General features: G+C 38.5%; 1 protein-coding gene across 1 annotated transcript in view; it reads left to right on the top strand.

Moving 5' to 3' along the window:
• LOC149435312 (dnaJ homolog subfamily C member 13-like) overlaps positions 1 to 14,637 on the top strand; it is a gene marked incomplete at its 3' end in the record, with an annotated part of 119,176 nt that extends 104,539 nt beyond the window's left edge. Inside the window, exons 9-14 of the mRNA XM_089662798.1 lie at positions 2,162 to 2,253; positions 2,881 to 3,047; positions 4,463 to 4,542; positions 8,525 to 8,694; positions 13,661 to 13,760; positions 14,530 to 14,637. Of these exons, the coding sequence (XP_089518924.1) occupies positions 2,162 to 2,253; positions 2,881 to 3,047; positions 4,463 to 4,542; positions 8,525 to 8,694; positions 13,661 to 13,760; positions 14,530 to 14,637 (717 nt within the window). The remainder of the gene's footprint in view (positions 1 to 2,161; positions 2,254 to 2,880; positions 3,048 to 4,462; positions 4,543 to 8,524; positions 8,695 to 13,660; positions 13,761 to 14,529) is intronic.
• Between the last annotated feature and the right edge of the window lie 41 nt (positions 14,638 to 14,678).

Raw genomic sequence — 14,678 nt, 5'->3', positions numbered from 1 at the left:
AGTATGCCAAAAGCCATGTGGACAAACCACAAAAGTTGTGGGATAGTGTTCTGTGGACTGATGAAACAAAATTAGAACTGTTTGGGCCCATGGATCAACGCTATGTTTGGAGGAGGAAGAACAAGGCCTATGATGAAAAGAACACCTTGCCTACTGTGAAGCATGGTGGAGGGTCAATCATGCTTTGGGGCTGTTTTGCTTCTGCAGGTACAGGGAAGCTTCAGCGTGTGCAAGGTACCATGAATTCTCTTCAGTACCAGGAGATATTGGATGGAAACGTGATGCAGTCCGTCACACACCTGAGGCTTGGGAGACGTTGGACCTTTCAACAGGACAATGATCCCAAGCATACCTCCAAGTCCACTAGAGCATGGTTGCAGAGGAAAGGCTGGAACATTTTGGAGTGGCCATCGCAGTCACCAGACTTAAATCCGATTGAGAACCTCTGGTGGGACTTAAAGAAAGCAGTTGCAGTGCGCAAGCCTAAGAATGTGACTGAACTGGAGGCCTTTGCCCATGAAGAATGGGCGAAGATACCCGTAGATCGCTGCAAGACACTTGTGTCAAGCTATGCTTCACGTTTAAAAGCTGTTATAACTGTAAAAGGATGCTGTACTAAGTACTAAGATTGAATGTCACTTGGGGGTTGAATAAAACTGATAATGCTGTGAGCACAGAAAAGACATTTGTGGTTATTTCATTATAACTGTTATGTTATATTTGTCTGACCTACAAGTGCCTCTTTAATGTAAATGTAAGCAAGATGACTGAATGATCAAAAGCAATGTCAAACTGGCCAAAACACTCAATTTCAGTGGGGGTTGAATAATTTTGGACACAACTGTAGGTGAAGGCCATTTGCGTACCTACGCTAACCCCAATCCACCGCCCCCCAATCCTCCCTTGTTGCTAATACACTTCCAGCTGTTATTTGTTCACCTCCACCATCACAGAAGTGAGCACTTTCTCTGATTCAACCCCCACATGCTTTCAATATCCTGATGCAGTAGCTCTGAGAGCCAGCTCCTGTGATGATGGTGGTGAACAGCAACAGCTGGGAGTGTTTTGGCAACATCCTAGCAACAAGGCAGGGCAGGATGATGACATCTCTGGGAGTTTTTTATTCAGGCATCAGGAGGTATGTAAATAGCCTACACTTTTAAGCACAGGCATTATTCAACTTAACAAACAAAAGATTTCCCAGCACACTTGCCAGCCTACAAAACAACCAAATTGACCCTGTCTAACAATTCTCATTAAAAACGGGGTTTTGTTTGTACACATTTGCAAATATATGCATAAGCCGCAGTGCCCACATCAAGGCTACTCTGTAGAGTGCTACCAAAAAGTTTCAGACTCTCCCAAGTTGGAGCACATAAAGCAGTGAATACATTAAATGCAAGTGTGCCTGAAGGGAGCCCACTCCTCTTTAAAGGCATAGGGACACACATGATGCCCAGCAAGACTATAATGGCAACTGAAGACATCCAGTGTGTCCCTGCACTCAGTTCAACCAACTGTACAAAAAAGTGGCAACCATCTCAACCTATAACTAACCTTTGCAGTAAAATGCACATAGAAGGGCAATGCACATCACAAACAAAAGATTTACCAGCACACCTGCCAGCCTGCAGAACAACAAATTGACAATTCACATTAAAAACAGAGGGTTTTGTTTGCATACATTTGCAAAAATATGCATAAGCCACAGTGCCCATGTCAAGGCTCCTCTGCAGAAGAGGAACTTTCCCAAAAGGGACACCTATTCCAGGTGTAGCTGTTGAAGATGGGATCTCCCCTCACTTTGAATAGATTTTCTGTTGCATTCTGTGTGTCCCCAGCACACATTCAGTAGGACGAACTATTTTATTTATATATATATTTATATAATGTCTGACAAACTTTCTTATATATGCATTGCTATCCTGTTGTTTCTGTTCATCAACCAAGCCGTTGCCAGCTCGCTGTATCATTGTTCTCAGTCAGTCTTTAGTAGTGAGGTCTAGCCTAGCTTCGAGTAGGGCTGGGAAAATGATACCTCTCCTCTAGGATCAATTGCATTTTTAAAAACACTTGCCCATACTGTTCTTCATATATAGTATTGCACAAATAATATCCTTTGTTACAAAGACCTGTTTTATCTTTCATTTATTTTTCTTAGATTTTTGCACTTGTTTATGACACTCAAAATCCTCAACTCTTTACCATTGAATTTATCAAAGGACAAATTCGTAAATATTCTTCAACTGAAAGGTAATATTTGATGATTTACCTGGTATGTTGGTACACAGTTGGGTATATATGCTAGAGGTTATTTGTAGAGCTCTTTGTTTTTATTTTAGATTTTTTTTTCTCCGTTAAGGCAGCTAGCTTAAAAAAAAAAAACAAAAAAAAAAAAACAAAATTGACAGATTCCTCCATCCACATTAACAAGGTGGATGCAGGAACCCCCATACAAACGCTCCCCTTCCTTGAAATGGGTCATTGTTTTCTAACAGCCGCAGTTGCAACTGTCAGAATTTGCTGATCAACAGCTGCAGCCAATTGAGAGAGGTTTTCAAACATGTCTCTAATGTCCCTTCGACAGAAGTCAGTCAGACAATCAGCTTCTATCGAGTGGGGATGGCCACACACTAATCTGAATTTGGCTGAGCCTTGCTGAACCAGCCAAACTTCAGTCAGTGTTTGACCAGCTGTTGGCAGATAGGTAAGTAAACCATTCAAATACAGAGTACCCCAAAAATACAACTCTTTTGACAGTAAAAAGAGTGAAAATGCTCGTATTTTAACAGGTTATTTAGTTGTTTGTCTGGATTTCCATTTTAAGCAGTAAATATTGATTTTTGTCAGTTTTAATAAAAATGTTATATTTTCTCCCAGAGATTCCTTATTGGCAAGTCTTTTAGATGGAGTCAGAGCTTCCGGAAATAGGGATGTTTGTGTCAAAATGACCCCGACTCCAAGGGGGCAACGGTGGGGTCTGATGAGTGTGCCTGTGGATGAAGAAGTAGAAAGTCTTCATTTGAGGTTCCTTACAACTCCTCCAAGTAAGTTATAATTTCAAGCAACAGTTAATGATTTATGCTAATAGATTGCTAAATAGTATGTGTATAATGATGAGCGATGTTCCACAAGTTTTCACTAGGTCCAGAGAAATTTTATCTTGACAACAGGTGACAGATTATAGACAAAGCTAATCCTTCATCAGGGCTTAAAGTGGTTTTAAAACTCTAACATGAAAAATGAACAAAGCATACCCTTCTTGAGTGTGTACTAGCCTCAGTTTGAAGCACAGAGTGCCATTTTTCTCTGCTGTCTCTATCCTCTATTTGCATAAGTTACTGATATTAACCTATGCTGACTCCACAACATCCTGGATGATGGCTACACCGCCCTCCAGCACACAGCAAGTGACTGGCAGCTTCAGCTGTGCATGTTTCCCTCTAATTCTGTACAGGAGGTGTGTGCATTCCCACCACTCAGCTCTTAGATTTCAATGAAGCTCTTTGCTCTAGCTCTGCAGTATGTGACATCAGATCTATGTTCCCCTACCTTCTACTGCTGAAAAATAGTCTTTCATCTGTGTACTTTGAATGTATCTGGAGAAGAGAGGGCTGCAGATAAACCAGTACAGTTTATGTATGAGAATTTGTTTTTCATCTCTGTGTATTATCTGAGGCTTGTCAATTCACTTGGTATAGGTAAGGGCTTAAAACCACTATAAGTACCAGCAATGAAGTATACTGGACAACAACAATTATAAAAAAAAACCCCAAGGATTCAAGTGATTCTAAAACACTAGTTTTCACCAGAGCAGGAATAAAGGGGAAAACTTCCAATGGGAACACTAACTTGGGTAACCCTGGGATTCCGTCACTTTGGAGTGATTTCATCTTATTTCCTGTTTTGGCCGCAAAACAGGAAGTTAAGGGAAAATTCCTTACCCTATCCAATATGAAAAAAAAATGTTTTGTCTTTTGTTTTACATTAAGCCCTGATAAAGAGGGAGCTGTGATTCCTCCATAGTTTGTTGGGTATAATCTGTGAACTATTGTTATGATAAACGTCCTTTTACATATTGTTTTGACTGCTTCGGGAACTCTTGGTTGTAATGCCCCTATTGACAGAGAGCTGCCTTCAAGAATTATATGTTAAGGTATTCTTCACCTGTTAATGGGTTCAGCATTAGCACAGGGAAGGATTAATTGGCCATGCAGTGCTGACAGGTCCACCAGACAGTAGGTGGCAGCATGCAGTGAGCAACAAGATGGCCGCCCGGTGGTTTCTGAGACCAGTGTGATGTCACACTGCCTCTGTTCTTAAGTATGAACCCATATGTAAGTCGGATGTTTGTAACTCAGGGACTGCCTGTATTACTAATAACTGTTAGGCTACACTTTTTTTGAATAAGTGGATGTGTGCATGTTTTTTGAATAAAAGTGTTATTGTGTTTTTGTTACAGATGGAGTGTTTGCAGATTCTGTCTTTAGATTCAACTCTAATATCTCTTACAGTGGAGTTCTTCATGCTGTAACGCAAGATGTAGGTATATACCCAGCATACATAGTATATATTCTTCAATAATTCTCTGCCTTGCAATTTTTTGCTTTCATATTTATTTTTTGTCCCGCTCAGAATGAGACACGGCAAACTAATCTCCATCACATGGTGAAATTCAGTTGCATGACTGTGTATGGGGTATATTAGTTCTGCTGACCTGAACTTTCCTAACTGGAACAAGGAACTATAGTATTTTTATATACATTTAACTATTTGGTAACAATTTTTTTCTTTGCATATTGCATCTTGCACATTTTAATCCCATTGATGTTTAAATATAAAAGCATATTTTGCGAGATACTTGAAGGACAATTAAAGCTAAAATGTTTATTTTAGTTTTTGATAAAGTGGCAAGGAGTTAAAACCTCTGTCAGGTATTTATTCGTGCAAATTTTCCCATTGGGGAGATTCACTCTTCCATTTTTCTTGTCACTATTTTCACCAGGACAAAAAAAGTTCTACAGATTCCAAAGTTTTGTGTTGACCCCAGAACAGGAATAAAGGGAAAATCTTTCAATGGGGAGATTTGTTCAGATGACAGTTTTCTACAAGGGGAATAGTTTGCTGAGATTTCCGTCCACTTCCTGTCACATCTCCGGGAAGTGACAGGAAAAATAGTAATTTTTTTTAACCATTTCCTACCCTGTCTGTATTTTAGAAGAAAAATTATTGGCTTTAATTTCAACTGTAAAATTCTGAAATGGCTAATCTTTTAATTGTTTAAGTAATTGAAGGTCAAATGAATAAGTGCAGCAGGAACAATACAGCCTGAAAATAAAATTTGCAATTAGGGTTTAAAAAAAACATTTATGTAGAATTACCATTTGACAAAAAAAAAATATAAAACTTCTTGTGATAAATTACACAACTATACAAAAGAGCTCTAGCCAACATACCTTCTGTATAGTTTCTATATATGGGGTACCCATGCCTTCAGTAAAAAAAGCAGTGATGCATGGTAATTAAAGCAAGTTTTTTTTTATTTATGTAAGAGTCACACAGATTTTTGCACAGGTTGTCACTCCTTTGAATCTACTTCTTAAAATACTTTTTGCTGAGATAAAGGTTAATAAAAAAAATACTGCTTCCCAAAATTATATCCATTTCATGTGAAAAATTGATTTCACACCTAAAGTTATTATTTTTATTTGAAAATTAAAGGTTTTTAGGAGACTATATGATAAAATAATGAACAGATTTTAAACAGATTCAAAATAAAACATCCATATATGTTAATGGAGCCAAAATTTGGGCATGGGGTGAAAGAAACTGGTTATGTTCTTTATATAAATCGTACTGTTTGATCTAGTTGAGAGAGTGGAGATACATAGATTGTTTTAAATAGTGCTTTGAAGTATCTATAAAAATAATATCCTCTTGCAGAGAAATATAAAAGGGCCTCTGTTACAAAACTGTAATATGGCCTTGCCACCTACATACTGCTGCTTAAGGAGAAGTGCAGGAAGTGAAAAAAAACAAACCTACATACATACATACTTAACTATATGGTGGCAGCATCGGTCCCCCACTGACTCTTAAGCCTGAGAACTGAGTGATCACATGACCGCTGGTTGCTCAGTTCTCGAGTCTACTCTGAGCACAGAGTGGGGACTGCCTGCCACCGCTTTGTGCTCTGCCCCTCCAGCCCTCTGTGGAGTGCTGGCTGTGGAGGGGATGGGAGCGGCTGGCTCAGGCTCTTAGTGGCAAGAGGCTGAGCCAGCTGCTGGTCAGGCATCTGGGTTGATCCCAACATTATCGTCCGGATACATGCAGAGACTGGAGGGACAGTGTGATGTCAGCCGAGAGTGGGCTTTAACCTGCTGTCTTCTGGGTCACAGGAATGCAGAAATAAGTACACTGCTGTGACCCACATGAGAAGTATGGCCAAACAAGCTTTGGCCATACTTCTTTTTTTTAAAAAAAAGAAACCGCACCACTTGTTTATAAAGCACAGTGGAGAGCATTACAAATGTGTATTGCACTCTACTTGCTTTTTTTATAGGATGTGAAAAGAAGCTGGACACTGTTAAAATGAATGTAGAGAAAAACAATGGTGAAGAAGAGCATGTTCATGTGACATGTCAATCATGTGACTAGTCTCATCCTCAATAAAAGAAAATATCTCTGTAGCACTGAACCTTAAAGGGATCCAAACTACGATTTGCATTTTATAAATTGAATGTAAATTACAAGCCACAAAGTAGTGTAACATTTCAGTGTCCAGTGGAGTGCGGATAAATATCCCCATTAGTGATTAAAGTGGACCCTCTGATGCTTTAAGAATTCTTTTAGAGCTTCTTTCCATGTTGCAGTGTTAGTTTAGTGGCTGTGTTCACATATATTTGCAGAAAAATATACGTGCATGTATTATTTTACAGATGAGCCTACAAAGTATTGCATCCATGATCAGTGAATCATGGGTGCAAGGCCAGGCTCCTGCAGGCTCCTCCAGTTCTGTGTCCACACTGAGTTAAGACTTTCAGTTAGCGTTTAAGGAAGTGTGATCACTGGCTTCTGTGCAATAGAGTCAGTTTGCCACATGGTCTTAAACTGCATTCATACTGGAGCAATTTGTAGCTTGAATCTTCAAAAACGCTCAAACTTAAAAGATCAATTGTTCTCTATGGTGCCTGTTTGCGCAATCAGGTGTTAACATGCACCATAGAGAACAATTGATTTTTTTAAGTTTGAACGTTTTTTGAGCTTCGAGCGCCAAATCTCTCAAGTGTGAATGCAGCCTTAATGGTGCAGGTAGCCTTTAAAGCACTGAACTTCTTTCAGAATCCACACAACTGATATAAAGGTTGCATAAGAAGCTACAGGACAAAGTATTGCACCTGCAGTCAGTGAATTGATTCAGTTATTGAAGGTGCAATGTCAGGCTTCTGCAAATATCTCTCTGCGCTTGCCTGTTTATGGGGTTTCAGTTACAGAACTGGAGAAAATGTAACTGGACTACAAGTGCACTGACTAGTCTGTGAATGAGCAGAGCCCGCACACACAGCTGCAGAAAATTTGAATGTGGCTGTGGGGGAGAAACACCCCCCCGCATGCTATCACGGGAAAGGGGGGTGCTGATTTGCACCATGTTGCATGTAATACCCTAAATAGGGGCGTATCATGTAACATGCTTAAAAAAGTGAACTTATTATGACTCCTAACTGTACTCCTGTTTAGCAATGCATGCTAAATGACTTCTTTAGTGTTATAATTTGGGAATCTGTAGAACAAAACAAAATATTTTGTTTGTAATTTAATTACAACAAGCAGCAGTTTAACTGAAGCTGTTACAGCAAACATTGTCAGTTTCTAAATGTAAAAGCTGAATCTGTTTTTAGAGGCTGTACAAGTAGTTAACACAATGTTAGACTTCAACTACTGTTACATTTTTCATGCAAATCAGACAATAGATGTACAGATTCAGAGCTTTTTGAAAACAAAAATGAAATGCACATGAAATACACTGTGTACAATGGGAAAGTGGCAAGTTTCTTTCATGTAAAAGTCATTGACAGGTTTGGATGTTTTTAGCATTAGAGCCAGGGGTACTAATCATGAACGTAACCCCAAAAGAAATGTGTGCCAAAAAGTCAAATGTCAGTGCATGATACTTGCAAGCCATGTAACTGATTTGAGCATTATTTTTCATTGCAACATAGGAGCAAGGAAGTAAAGGGCTGAAAAGAAAACCTTTCTGCACTACTTTTTGAAATGTAACATTGCATTAACTCAGGAGCTAGTCCTATAGCCAAGCTGTAGAGAACAAGTAGGACTCTAATTTGTCTATGAAATACGATCATCTGTGAGCATATTTAAAGGACCATAAAATAGTAAATTGTGTCATCCTGTTGTCCCTGCGGTACTGTTACCTATTGTTGCATTATCTTATACTTTTTCATCCTGTACCTGTTAGATAGTCATAGATATTACATAAAGGATGTGTTTGCTGAATCTACTTTAACAGGGTCTTTTCTCTGAGAACAAAGAGAAGTTGATAAATAATGCCATTACATCCTTACTCTCCCAAGAAGGAGACCAAGCAGCATCGAATGCAGAGCTGGAAAGCCAGTTCCAGGCAGTCAGGCGATTAGTGGCTTCAAAAGCTGGATTCCTGGCCTTTACTCAGCTACCAAAGTAAGTAGATAATCAGCTTGTCATGATAAAAATCCGTCTTCTGCTGTACTTACTGCCAGAAGCCTCACTTAATGGAGTAGGGTGTTTTAATTAATATTTAATATGTTGGTCTTTAGAGCATATGACAGCTCATCCTACACAGTCTTCGCCTTAATGTACAAATCCTGGCTGTGTTTGAGAGTCCATGTTTTCTGTGTCACGACAGCATACAGAAAAACTTCACTGGCACTGCAGACATTGATGTCGTTACTATAAATAATGGATCCATAGATGATTTTTTTCAAGGTTATTCCTGATTGTCACAAGTGTCCTAATATGTATAGGCATAATTTTTTTCTAGTTTTGTATAGAATGGGGAGGGATCAGGCCCTATGTCAAGTTTTTACTGTTGTCCCTGTTGGTAAATAGACCCCTGTATTTGGCTGCCAATCCAGCTGCTGACAAGACTTGTACTTGCATCGCACTGGAAAAAAATAACACTTAAGTGTAACTAAAGCCAAAACATTTTTTTTCTTGTTTTGGATAGAGAGGGAAGGTATTAAAACACCTGTCAGTTTTTATTGCTGTCCGTGTCCCCATTAGAGAGGTTCACTTTGTCCTGCTTACTGTTATTGTTGAAAGTGAACGTAAAGAAAATTCCAAATTTTGTGTTGTCCCCAGAAAAGTAATAGAGGGGAAATTGTCCATTGGGGCACTAGTCCTGGTGACCTAGGGCTCCCAAAGGTATTCCATTAATTTGCAGGAATTTCTTTTCACTTTCTGTTTTGGCTATGGGATGGGAAGTGAAGGTAAACCTCCCCATTTGAGCAAAGAGGGCAAAAATAAACTTTACAGTGGTTATAAGCCTCCCTACTCTATCCAAAATGAAAAAAAGTTTTGCCTACAGTTCTACTTTAAAAGATAAGTTCACCTTTTAACAAAAAATAAAAAATGCACATTTTGTTTTGCAGGTAAAATAAATATGCAATTATTATTTTTTTGTTTCTGGAGCTTGTAAAGCATTTCACCAGCGATCACCAGCTTGCTGGTACTATGCAGGTGTCCTGTGGACTGTCACTGTATCTGTGTGCCCGTGCATCTCGTACGTGCAGGCAGATACGGACAAGAAGACTGAATGAATTACTATGGCGCTCCACAAAGCCGTGGTAGTTCATTGAGAACTGCAAGCCAACAGCTGCAAAGGCTGTCGGAACTTGTGTTCTCATTCACAAAATACTGTGAATGAGTAACCCGGCCGAGCAGGCGGAGCAGTTTTTTTAATTGTGACAGCTAGCAGGGGGGAGAAGATCCTCTGCTAGCTGTCATAATGGTGATCTGGGGGAAGAGGGGTGCAAGGGACGGTCAAATCGTAACATGTTACACCCATGTTACAAAAGGTGAACTTCTCCTTTAAGGTCCAGTTCACTTCCAGTCTATTCACATGGTTGTCAATCAAGCCCTGATGAAGGGCTCTTTGACCCCTGAAACAAAAAGTCGAGAATTGAGCTTTACTCTACCTATTTATATGCTATGCTTTACTATATTTAACTCTGTATGTCTGAAAACATGTCAGGCCATAGGAGTTCTGAATAAAATTGTTTTAAATTATTTTACTTCTGATAAAGACTAGCAAATGTTTGCTCATTCTTAAAGCAGTATTAAACCCAAAAAGAAAAATACCACTTTAAAGAGGTAATATTGAAGTAATTAGAAAAGTGCGTCCCATAATCTAGTACCTGCCTGTTCATAAAACTGTGTAATGTTTGGTACTGTGTAAAGTTTGGAAATAGTGGCATACTGGTGGTAACTGTAGGTTATCAGAGGTTATCAGCATTCCACTTTGTATCTAGAGCAGGGTGATTCTAAAGTTTTCACACTTTCCATCCTGTTCTTTAACAATGAACATCTAAGCATTCCATGGTAATTTTATTAAGGTGTCCATGCTACCTGTATGGATACAGATGCTGGGGTATATTCCTGACACTCATTGGAACTGAAGAAGTGGCTCGGACAAGCTAGAAATGTTACAGTACAAGAAAATTACTAACTACTACTGACTATACCATGACATGGATAAATAAGAAACTTTGCAGACAGCTATGACATTAGTTTACTTGTGTAAATTTAGGAGCTAAAAGGTATAAAATTTTCTTGACTTGAGGGCCGGTTCACACCAAAGAAATGCATTCTGGATGCGTTTCTGCATGTGTGTTTTTGATGTATTCTGATGCCTTTTTGATGTGTTCCTGTGAATTTGTAAATGTATTTAGCAGTTTATACTTACTAAAATAATTACAATTCCATGTTCTGTGTACTGCGGGAGACCAGATATAGTGAATGCAGGGTCCTGAGTTCAGTAACACTTTAAATAAGGACATGTGCTTTCCGGTGTGTTTGTTATGTGTTAGGTGCGTTGTGGATGGGTTATACTTCGTTCTCATAAGTTCAGAGCAGAAAAAATTCAGAAGGTTCTACTTTTTTTTTTTTTCTGGAGTTGGAATGCACTGGAACTGAACGTGCTGGTGTGATCTTTGCTATTGGAAACCATATAACCTACTATCCATGCATTTTTGAAGCAGAAAAAAAAACTGCACTGGACTTCTTGTGGTGTGAACTGGCCCTAAAATGTAAAGGAAAAATAAAGAGAATCTGCTTCTTTAATGGGAAATCTTGCAATTCCTAGGCAGTATGTACAGTTGTGTTTGATAGTAAAATTTGTAAAATGGTTGCCTTTCTATGCTGCACCAACACCACAGATCACCCACTTACAATACACCATACAACACCTAGCAAAGGCTATGTCCTGGAACATCATTTGGAGTGATATGTCCTAAAATTAACTTCATAGTCACAACCATAAACAAAATGTTTGGAGGGTAGTCAGTAAGGCTGAGTGTTTGAAGAAAGGCACACTAATCTTACCATGAAGCATGGAGGTGGATTTCTGCTGTATAGGGGGGTTGTGAGCTACAGCAGCACAGTGAATTTAGCCAAAATTGATAGCAACATGAATGCAGCTTATTATCAGAAAATTGTGGTGGATAATATGTATTTATTAGTCTGGAAGCTCTGCATGGGTGCTTTTGGACTTTCCAACATATACGAGTGATTTAAAACTTAGTGTTACTAAACCCAGGACCCTGCATTCAATATATCTGGTCTCCCACAGTACACAGAACATGGAAATGCATTTAGTTTAGTAAATATAAACTGCTAAACACCTTTTCTAGTCAGCAGTAAAAAGTAGTCTTGTGACTTGTATCAGTGTTCAAGAGAGCACTGGTTAAAACTTGTAGGAGGAGTTTTCATTCACCCCTTATTGTCCTATGAGGCTGCATAACCCCTGACCCTCTGTCTGGAAAATACTGATTTATTATACATTTTAATATTATGATACAGAATTACACAGTTATACAGTTATGCAGCGCTTTTTCTTGCACTCTCCCAAGAGAAAAAATACTCTCTAACCATACACCTCAAACACAGCATGTGCAGCTTGCCCCCAAGGCTCTGTTCTATCAGCAGATGGATTGGGGACAGTAGAAAAAGGGGAGGATCAGAGAAGACAGGATCAAACATCCTTTACACAATGCAGATGATTAACCCCTTAGGTTCCACAGTGAGTATAACCAGCATGTTTACTGCATATACAGACTGATTTTATTGTTTTGGGTTTAGTGACACTTTAGGGCCAAGTTAACCGTTTGATGGCTGCAGCAGAGAAAATGTATAAAGAAAAAAATGTGTAGATTGGGATTTTACAGGCATCCAGACTATTCATTCATAAAAATACAATTTTTATTGTAATATATTATAAAAACACATCTATTAAAAATGACACAGGCATATGTTAAAATAACTGATCATCGCAACAGCGTGGGTATAGAATTCTATACCGGTGTGTTTTGAGATATTCCCTTCAGGGAAACAGAGAGGGTACAGCAGAACCCAAGGGATCTTAGAACATTGATGATAAAAACACATTGCACTAGGGGACCACCCACCCAATGCCATGCAGCAGGCTCAGGGACTTCTTGCTTGACAAGACCACAGGCACCACTCTTTGCAGATATTGAAGCCATTCAACCATAAAAAGGTTGCAGAGTAGGGTAGAGTATGGAGGACTAAAGTTGTGCAGCAAGTTGCAAAGATCGCTGTTCATAGATTATAATGCTGCTTCTGTCAGATACCAAGAAATCATCAGACATCCCCAAGGGTGAGCTCTATAAAAATAAATTGCCTTATTTACAGAAGAGTAATTTATGGGAAAGGGGATAGAACATATAAGAACTCAAAGGTATGGAAAATTTTGAACAGGTTCATTTTATTTTCTTTACTGCAGTGATTTGCTGATTGATTGTACTTATTTGTGCTTTCCAATAGTTTACTTTGAATCAATAATAAAAAAAAAATCATAAATGTGTATGATCTGATCAGCTGTGTGTTCTTAAAAATGGTCCACACCTTTAAATTTTCAGCTAGGAGTATCTAATCTTGTGAACACAACTAGACAGCTTATATTAGGGTTCACATATAAATGGTTTTGAAGGAGGAACATCTAATTTTACACAGAAGCTGTTTGCATCCATGTCCACCTAAAATAAAGTTACCAGACTGAAGTGGGTCTACTAGTTAAGATTTTAACATACTAATGTTGGAAAAGTGGTGTTGAATATCTTTGCTTTGGTATAGTCTGCAACTATCAGGTGATTTTCGTTTCTAGAAGGCTTTTCTTCCTAATGAATAGTATTCTCCTTGTCCTGTTTGGCGTCACTATGGGGTATATTTATTCACTAAACATTCTCTGCAACTTAACGTCCCAGGTGAATGTGCAATGAAGGTGATTGATTCACCACCAGTGAATGTTTGGTGAAAGCTACATTTACTGCTTTAGAAAGATGCTCCTAAGATTGTAACTACTGTTTTTTGGTTGTATTTATTGCTTTGAATTTGTGCAATATTGTTTGATTATGTTTTTAACATAAAGGTTTCGGGAGCGTCTTGGAGTAAAAGTAGTGAAGGCACTGAAGAGGAACAATGATGGCGTTACCCATGCTGCTATTGACATGCTCTGTGCACTTATGTGTGTAAGTTTAGCCCATCCTCTATTGTCATATATCTTACACTAAAAGAATACACTAGGGATGATAATTAATACAGAAGCAAAAAGATATAAAGCGGTTTTCTATAGAAGCGTGTATGATTTTTTTTTCTCTTGCCAGCTTGAGAATGAAGTATAAAACATGCTGAGTTTACAATTTTTGTGTTTTTTTTTTTTTTTTTTTTTGTGCTCTCTAGTTTTCAAGCAACAACTAAGCACTTATTTCCATCTCTAACTACTCTTCCCTGTTATTGATATGTGCAGAGAGCAGTGACGCATGGCTGTCAAAGATAGTTGACGTCTCTTTAACATGATGCAGTGATTGACAGCCTGGCTTCACAATCATCAAATTATTAAGCACCAGTTTCTGTAAATATTGGCTAAAGAGTTGTTCATTCCCTGTAATCTCTTCACATGCAAAGCAAGTGGTAAAAAACAGGGCAGTTGTTAAAGGCCTCATTTTATGTAGACAAAGTTACGTGCACTTCTGTTCACTGAGTTCTATTTGCTCTTTTTCATATGGAGGTTTTGGCAGTTGTTAGAACCTTTTTTTTTTTCCCCCTTTAATAACCATATTTAATGAATTTATTGTTCTACTGATGATGTCTGTATGAAAATAATCTCCTTCCCATACCATTAAGATTAAGTGCTGTATTTGTGCATCTGAAGGCTGCCTTTCGTTTTCCCTAAAATATCTCTACATTTTATCACTTTTATAGATTCTTCTAATATTTCTTGATTACTTCTTTATGCAGCCCATGCACGATGACTATGACCTAAGGCAAGAGCAACTGAACAAAGCATCCCTTCTCTCTTCCAAAAAGTTTCTGGAAAACTTGCTAGAAAAGTTTAACTCTCATGTGGTAAGCAGTTCTATATGATGCTTCACTTTTTTTTTTTTTCT

The sequence above is a fragment of the Staurois parvus genome, unplaced genomic scaffold, assembly GCF_062004578.1.
Source record: "Staurois parvus isolate SC_StPar_1 unplaced genomic scaffold, SC_StPar_1.0 ptg001545l, whole genome shotgun sequence".
Classification (NCBI taxonomy): Eukaryota; Metazoa; Chordata; class Amphibia; order Anura; family Ranidae; genus Staurois; species Staurois parvus.
This window is presented reverse-complemented; position numbering and strand designations above follow the sequence as displayed.